This window comes from Lycium barbarum, chromosome 3 (assembly GCF_019175385.1).
Source record: "Lycium barbarum isolate Lr01 chromosome 3, ASM1917538v2, whole genome shotgun sequence".
NCBI classification, from domain to species: Eukaryota; Viridiplantae; Streptophyta; class Magnoliopsida; order Solanales; family Solanaceae; genus Lycium; species Lycium barbarum.
This window is the reverse complement of record NC_083339.1, coordinates 132,744,333-132,753,287: the sequence shown is the minus strand read 5'-3', so window position 1 is coordinate 132,753,287 and position 8,955 is coordinate 132,744,333. Positions and strand designations below refer to the sequence as shown.

The following is an 8,955-nucleotide window of genomic DNA, read 5'->3' as shown; positions in this document are numbered from 1 at the left end:
AAATGTTTGCATTCTTCTGACGCATTCAAATAATCCCTCAAAGAATCATCATCATTGATATAATGCATACCATAAAGCACTCTACCATGGGAAACTGATTGTGGATATTTGCCTGTTATAGAGATTTCATACTCATCTGGCCTAATGTTCATTTTTCATGTATGTAAGTGATTAGTGATTCATAAGACATTTCAAATGAACATTTAACATGAACTTTTGGTCTTTTATTGTAACGAACTGTACTATTGCCATCAAGGATAATACCATCCCAATATAGTGAAACCATATCTGATGGAATATCTTGAGCCATTTTTTGTATGAAGCTTGATTTTTTTTTTTGAATGACTTAAGAGACTTAAACTTATGAAATGGATGAGTTTTTATCTCGTCCAACATTCTTCTTAAATAGATTCATATTGACCCCTATTGCACATTGAAATGTTGCGCAATAGTCACTATTTTCGTCATTTCATGCATTGTATTGTCAAATCGGTCTTTTATGTGAGATAAAAAAACTGAAATTGACATGCATGGCGTGTAGTCAAATCAAGCATGGGGTATAAATATACTTGTATTGCGCATTGAAATGTTGCGCAATATGAATTAACGTCTAATAAAACGGTAAAATAATGCATCATTGTATTGCCTTTATGTGAGATAAAAAAAAAGTTGAAATTGGCATGCATGGCGTGTAGTTAAATCAAGCATGGGGTGTAAATACAAGTTTACAACCCCTTAAAGATAACAAGTTTCCAAACTTACTTCGAGACACTTTACAACCCCTAAAACAACGATCCAAACATATATGTATACTTGATGTAATGAGCCGACATTATTTTACGCTAAAAAAAATATTAAATTCTATATAAAATATTTATATTCCGGTGTTTTGAAACGTGACTAATCTTCGGTCAAAGTACAGAAAAAAGCTTAATTTTGAGTTTGATTTCCAAAGAACAAAGGTTGGGGTCGGGGAAAAGAGGATTTCACGCACAGATTCTGTGCGTGAAGCCTATTTTAATTCTTTTTTTTAAAGGGTTAATTTGGTTTCAAACGTTATTTTTTGAGTTAAAAAAGTTTCGGGCTCAAAATTAAGTCATGCACTTCCTTCTATCCATATCATGATATTTCATGATACTCACTTTTTTTCAAAAAAATGGCTAGTAGGCCCTACTTCTGCATCAAATCATGGGAAACAAATTAAAGCAATTGCTTTCCCTTTTTTTTTTTTTTTTTTTTTTTTTAAACGCTCACCGTTTGACGCAATGAGGAGTACCCAAAAAGGTATCACCAGAAACCTAGAGAAGCAAAAATGATATTCAGCGATATTAAAGTTTCTCTTTAACTATATTCAAATAACACAGAGTTATATGAGAAGTGGCATGAATATGAGATATTTATCGGGAGAACAATAGTTGGGTTCTTAATTAATTCGAATTTAAAATTAGTTGATTCAAGAAACAACTTTTGGTATCTTCAAAATCATCGATTTGAGCTGTTTCTATCCTTCTTGTATTTGTATTTCTTTTGTCTCATAGCAATGGATCTTTTGGTTCCTCTACGCTACAAGGAGCCTCCAATAAGGTACTTTTCGATAAATAAAAGATGTAATGAAAGTGTTTGTAATGTTGGTATATCATCTGTGACTTCTTGGTATGGTTTGAATTGAGTCTCAAGGGGTTTTAACATGTTTTGAAAAAGTTTGGAACTTCAAAACATGGTGTTGCCTATATATGGCGCCTACCTCAATCACTGCGAGATAGTTAGGGTTGACCGGGGAAGTTGGCTCTCGTGATTGTGAGAGACCGACTGTTGATCATGAAAGGTTGACTTAGTCTCTGCTTCGATTGGGCTAAGTAGGTTGTATATGGATGACAACCTCAGTATATTTTGATAGCAAAAGTAGCAATTATCTTTGAGTATGGCTCAGAACCAAATTGATCACTTTTTGAAATACATCAAGGGCCATATCCAAATGTATATACATTAAGGACCAAATAGAACTAGGTTATATTGATGAACGTGTTATAATTCGGTCCATCCAAACTAACCTGATAAGAAAACATTATGAATCCATCCGTTAAAGCCTTGACGGATTAGACATTTTTATGGGTCAAATACGACACCACTACCTTGGCCTCAGAACCTCTCTTATCTTAATACTAGTTTTCCAGTATATTGTTGTTACACACTTCCAATGGTAACACCACAATATATACCTGTATAATGCGATTCAGTAGACAAACTTGATTTCTGTTTTGTTCATTAATCCACAGTCAATTTCAACTTGCATACCGTTTGCGGAGATGAGAATTGCTTATACATTCCCAGCCAAAAAAAAAGAAAAGAAAACAAGGCCATGCCGAAGGAATGGTGGATCGGTGTGGGTGTGGGTGTGTGGGTGTGTGTGGGGGGGGGGGGGGCAGAGGGGGGCAGATTTTCTATTGTTTACTTTGTTGCCATCTTAATAAATTTTTTATAGACTACTCATAACATAAGACGAGGAACGATGGGATGCTTAACGAATTAAAAGAGCAAAACTCGTCCACAACAAAAAACGCATGCAACCCACTTTCAGATGTCCACTAAGTTACAACAGAAACCTGTCTTTCTGCTCTCGAGGAGAACCCCAGCCCAAACTGGGGGTTCTCAACAGACAATTCCTAAAGGCACTGCTTACAAAAAATTATACAAGTAAAGGAGAACACTAAACAAAAAATATTCCGTATTTGAATGTGCTTTTCCGTTGACAGAATATTGGAAAGATATAATAGTCTTACACCTAGATTAGATTTGCCCTCTTCAGAAACCTGATCGTTCTGCAGTAATATGGCCATATTGATTCAACATAGTCCAGGTACTTCTCCACCAAGTACACTTGTATATCCTTCGTCTTTCTTTTCGCTGCCTCTTTGTAATCCAAGTTCTTTATATCTACCAACGGTTGCAGCAAAAGCGCTCTAATATGTTCTTTGAGCTTCCCACGAGCAACATAGTCATAGGCTAATAGGGAATACCTAGGCAAGTTCTTGACCACGTTAACCGTCTGCTTGATGCTGAATACATAGAGTGCACATATGGCCCGGAGCATCTTAACATACAAAGCAAGAATCAATGGTCCAAGAATCCAGAGAGGGGTCAACTCTTTAGATACTTCGGCTCCATATACTAGAGTAACACCAAGATACAAGGGAACACTGCAAAGTGAGAGAATAGGCAGCGTAAACATCTAATATGCAGGATCACAATGAAAGCAAAAGACAGCAGAACCATTCTATTCTGTACATTCAATGCCTGACTGCTATAAAGACATATTTTCCAACTTTCAGATAAATAACAACACACACGTAATAGCAAAGCAACAATTTTCTATTCTGACAGACAAAGTCCAGAAAGCTCAGACCTCCATTCTTTGAAAAGAAGACATTCTTTTAATTATTAAAAAAAAAGGATGCTGAGGAGCTCCATTTTATAGCAAAATAGCAGATCATTTGCACACAGCAAGGGAATATTTAAACTCATTAAAAAGATTGCAGAAGACATTTTGAATGTCTATGTAACATCTCAAAAGACATTTTGAATGTCTATGTAACATCTCAAAATCCAAAAATCAATGGATGAAGGAGCATATTAAGTAGAAAGAAAGACCACATAACAGAGAGACACTCCCCCAAACTCAAGGCAAAAATCTGACATAAACATACACAGACACAGAGAGATAGAGAGAGAGAGAGAGAGAAAGGGGGGACGGGCAAAAGCAGGTAGTAAAAAGACACACATTAACAAGAAATACACTACAATACTTACAATGTCAATACAGGTATCTTTATTGTTGCATCCAGACTCAGAAAGTAGCACCAGACTGCCTTTATGAAACCTCTTTCTTTCTCTTGTACCATCTTTTGTGTTTCTGACGTTTCTGTGGTATATGGCTCTTCCACTGTTTCATGCGTAACTTGGTTTGGTGGAGGTGTACGCAACAATGTTAACCAGCTCTTAAATATGTTTTGTATGGCAGAATAACTTGTAGTCTCGTCTGCTTCCGCGGGGTAAGAAATCGGAACATTCTGTGCCCGTGGAGATTCCACAGAGGTTTCTTCACTCTCATGTGGTACATAAGAAAGTTTTACTGAGTTCTTCAGGGATTTTGTCCCGCTGACTCTGACTCCAGACTCATTTTGGTTGTTGCTCTTGAAAGCTGAGATCTTCAAGGATTTTCCTTTTGGTTTAAGGACTAGAGGAGCCCCTATTCTGGAATCAAGTTATTTGATCAATCACATATGCAGCACCATGCATGGAAGGGACGTAGTATAATCTAGAATAACTAATATGAACTGATAAAACGGTCCAATGAGGGAAATATCTTGGACGACCAACACACAACTGAAAATCAGCAATCCAGATTTCAGACTGCATACACCTAATATGGACACTAGGCATCTTTCTGGGAAATTAAACACGACGAGGCCCTGGTAGCAATGGCTGTTTCTTTCTTTTTACTTTTTTTTAACCTTAATTTTGTAGAGGTAGTTTTGGCAGCTAAAACGTACACACTGAGAAATGCCAAAAGGAATGAATCAATCTATCATCAGGCTAAATGCAGATTTTCTGGATAAATAACATCATGCATGGCATCGCTTTCAACAGAATAGTCAAATGAATTTTTTTTAACCAATTTAACCAGTATTACGATGTGGCTATTGTTCAGTCCTTCAGTTTTGTTTAAGCCTTACAAAGGCCTGACAAGAAACTTGACAGATGGCTGACTTGGCAACTCCTAGTTTGTCAAGCAAACAGAAAGACCTACCGTCAGCATGTAAACGTGAATGCAGATAGATTTAGCCATGTTTTTTGTTACAATTGACATTCACGCGTAGAAGTAAATAAACATCTCGTATGTCAGATCAGAGCTAAATATGACAGTAAAAGAAAGCAAACTCAAAACATGCTGTCAGCCACCCTTTCCTTTTCTCAACTTTATCACACTACAACCAAGAGTAGTGTACAATAAAAAGGGTGAAACAGGCATCAGCATAGGCATATTGATCAATGATATTCTAAATCTATAGTGCTATCCTTTTCATATACAAGATAATATAATCAAAGACAGTAGATCATCTCCATGAATTGCATAGGTAACTGCTGCTTGGATAGATAAAGTTGGATCTTTTTTTATTAAATCAGCACAATTAGGTTGGGAGGATTGTATCCTTCAATCTGTTCTCAGTGCCTTAGAACATGTCTTATTTAACACCAAGAGAATAAATATAAATGTAGCAGCTGTACAAGCCCCTAGGACTTCGGCTGATAAGATGTGCGGGTTAGATGCATGTCACGGATTCAAACTCTTCTGCAGAAAAAATGTGTAATATTTAGGTGGAGTAGGGTAGAGGGATGGGCCCATTATCCTCCAAGTTTTGGACCATGAGCCACTGTGCCTCAGGAATTTCTCAGTTATAAAAGAAATTAGCAACTACACAAGATTTCCTAATACGTGATAATGAAAACTAAAGCACTTCCAATTCATCGTCATTTCCTATCCCATGGGAAAGAGTGTTAGTTTCTACAATGAATTATAAATTTTCTTCATCCAGGTTTTCATCAGATATGCACCTCTCCAATTTAAACTGATATCAGTATACAATCTTTTATAATTTAAAGGAACAAACATCTACAAAGTCCTTTCTATCTCTCATTTTTCTACATGCTTTACCCTATCCATCACAGCCTCCAGCCAAACGGAAAAGCAAGAAGCAGGAAACAAGAATTTATTCATTCTCTGCCTATTCTCCAGACGCTGCACTTGGTCACACATTTAATTCAAAGGAATGCAAAGAGTTTTTTCCCTTTTTTTAAAAAAAAAAAATAACTGTGGTGTCCAGGCCAGCTTGCGCACACCTTGACTAATTCCTTGATATACCTGCCACCTCCCACCAGCAATAGCTACCAGATAACTCTATCCACCAAGGCTAGAACAAATGAGAAGAAGTCACCTAGTGCTTGTCTCTGCTGGGATTTGAACAATATACCTCATGATTCTCAACCCACTCCATTGACCACAAGGCCACACCCTCCGGTATGGTGAATCCAAAGAGTTGTAAATCTTGATATAACATGAAGTAATTAGTTTACCAAGGGTTTTATGATATATTTACATATGATTGGATATAACCCAAAAGTTTTACTATGTTTATTGTCAAGATGTTCTTTAGAAAAATTATAGAAAAAGAGCTAAAATGTTCATTTTAATTACTTCTAAAAATCTTCATATAACTGCGGAATCAAAAGAGAATAGACCATCACGACCAACTCCTTGAATTTAGAAAGTTTCTTTTTTGTGATAAGTCATTATAAAAAAAGCTGAATAGAATGACTGCAAAAGTTAGGACCATAAATTGGGTACCAAGAACAAAGGTAAAAGGAGGATACATGATGCTACCTCAAACAAGATTTGCACTTCAGTGATATGAAATTATCTTTCTGGCCAACAGGAACTTTTGCTACAGAATGTCTCAATTTGTTCCCAGTAGTCCACGAAGATGGACTCAAAGGAGATGTTCTATAAGAACCCTGCAAGTAAAAACATGTCTACTTAATACAATTGAGGAACTTGCAGGCTGCAATGGAGACACTTCTCTGCAAACAGAAAAAGACAGTATGATGATATTTCTTCTATTAGCTACTATTTTTCTGTACGAGGAGCTTTTTTTTTTAAAAAAAAAAAAAATGATCAAGTAAAAGTATTTTCATTCAGAAACATGGCCAAAGAACGACCGTATACAAGGGATATACCAAAAGATAAAGAATCTACAAAATATGATTCTCTACAAACTCCACCCAATCCTCTGTACGAAGAGCTTTTGGGGAGGAATGCTTGAAGGCGAGCCTAAGTTCATGTTGCTGCTTATGGAAGAAAATAATTCCAGATGCAATTGCATAAAATTGTCATAATGTCCAACTCAGTACAAAAGAAAAAAAATTACATTTTTAGCACCACTAGAACTAAGGAGCTAACAATATCCAAAAACAAGTCAACACTATTAACAGGTGCAAGAGAATTCCAACTAAACAAGCTAAGTAAACATCCAGCTTCTAGAGAACGTGTAGGAGGCAATTCAATTCATAGAAACTTTTTCATTAATATAAAGAAAAAAAAAATGCACCATATAACAATGGTATGAACTGCAAGTCCAATATAGAGATTTCCAAGTTTAAACTTACAAAGCATGCCATGGAAACTGTAATGGATCATTGTCCATTTTACCTGCAAATGATGGGTTGCTAATGCCATTATCTCCACCTTGCACGTGCAATCATCTAGCAATCAAGGTCATTACTTCTCCAAGAGCTACAATATCAACATACAGTATACAGACACATCACAACAAAAGAGTATTATATGACTCAATAGCTAGCAAAACAGGTAACCACAAAAATCAACCAAAGTTTATAAATTTATCACAAAAAGCAATAGAAATCTAATTTATTGATTAACAGAACATTGAACACCACACAGCACCATATATTCTTTTTTAAAAAAAATCACAAAAAAGGAAAACAAAATAAAAAGTCAAGCAAATATATCCATACACAAAATAATAAATTAAATTCTAGCAAGCATTGCAAATAAGAGACACATAAAAGGTTTCATATAGTTAAACCTCTTTATTTTGTAGTATGTAAAGGACCACAATTTCATTTGAAACCTAAATTAACAGCTCAATAAACAAATATACATACAAATTTGTGGTAGTATTGAAGGAGATGAATGCTCGCAGGTGCAAATACGTGTAACCGGGTTTTTCTGAAGGAAGGGTGATGAATTGCTTTTCGAAGACGAAAAGTTTATTCAGATAACACAAAAGCAACTTTTAGAGAGAGATACAAGTTCGGATAGGGGAAATAGTAGGAGAGAAAGGGTCAAAATGGTGAAATTAGGGTTCTTCTAGGGACCATTTTGATTTTTCACTTTTCTTTTTTCTTTTTCTTATTATCACTTTTTGAACTATAATGTTCACTTAATAAGTAAGTTCTCAAATATATACTTAAATATAGAGGAGTAACTTTTTTCATCTATCATGTATATTCTTTAGAGAAAAAGAAAAAGAAAAAAAAAAAAAAAAGAGGAGCAAAAATTGACTTGAGAACCCATATTTGCCCCTTTATAATTTGGAAGAAGGAAAAAAAATATTTTATGATTTGCATTTAGTATATACGTGTAATGTCTACTGAATTATTCCAATTTGAAACACGAAGCATATTTCATATTTGTATGATGTATCTAGATTACAAGAAGAAGAAAGAAAAAGGCCTAAAGTAAACTCAATAATTTGCCAAAGTCAATCAAGTACGTCTTAAATTCGGAGCAGTTAATGACTATTTAGATCTTCTATTCATTAGGTTCTATTTTTCAAATTCATTTCATTATAATTTTTCAATCATAATTTGTTCGATAAAAAAATGAAAGAAAGAGATCTCCATTAGGTGTGTGTTGCCTCTCATCAACGTAGACATGTCTACTAAGATATAGGCCAATAAGAAGAGACCATTGAGTGTCATTTGTCTCTTATGTATTTTGACTCTAGTCTTCCATGATTTTCAGTAACTTCATTAAAAGTTAGGTTAACCCTAGGATGCATGTGTAATTATAACATATTTTATATAGTCATATTTTAGTACCGCATGTCATATAAAAACAATTGGCATCCAAATTTGAACGTACTACAAACTATAAAACAAGGATTGCGCGATGTTACTGCATATTTCATTTCACCAAACTATTGGGACTTCAAATGGGACAAATTATTGTACTGTCAATTTGATTTCGTGGCATCTTGTTCTAAGTTTGGTTCTGAGTTTGTTTTGTTACTTCTTATCCGCGTGGAAGTTTAGAATCATGTTTTGAACATATTAATAATGATTGTAGAATAGTAATGAAATTGTTCAGAGTTGGTT

The 8,955-nt window shown here is 35.1% G+C and overlaps 1 protein-coding gene across 1 annotated transcript; it reads right to left on the bottom strand.

Annotated features, from left to right (window-relative positions):
• Positions 1–2,495: 2,495 nt before the first annotated feature.
• Positions 2,496–7,987, bottom strand: LOC132632631 (uncharacterized). The gene is made up of 5 exons (XM_060348629.1): positions 7,741–7,987; positions 7,265–7,348; positions 6,440–6,570; positions 3,808–4,251; positions 2,496–3,197 (listed from the first exon to the last, which is right to left on the bottom strand). Exons 2-5 carry the CDS (start codon positions 7,289–7,291, stop codon positions 2,783–2,785), a joined length of 1,017 nt encoding a protein of 338 aa, XP_060204612.1. The 5' UTR covers positions 7,292–7,348; positions 7,741–7,987; the 3' UTR covers positions 2,496–2,782.
• Between the last annotated feature and the right edge of the window lie 968 nt (positions 7,988–8,955).

What these genes read in the sequence shown, in the direction of transcription:
- LOC132632631 (XM_060348629.1), bottom strand. Translation starts at nt 7,291, where the DNA reads ATGGCATTAGCAACCCATCATTTGCAG. An exon ending in AAGTGCAAATCTTGTTTGAG is followed by an intron (nt 4,252 to 6,439) that starts GTAGCATCATGT and finishes ACTTGATTCCAG; the next exon opens with AATAGGGGCTCCTCTAGTCC. An exon ending in AAGATACCTGTATTGACATT is followed by an intron (nt 3,198 to 3,807) that starts GTAAGTATTGTA and finishes CTCACTTTGCAG; the next exon opens with TGTTCCCTTGTATCTTGGTG.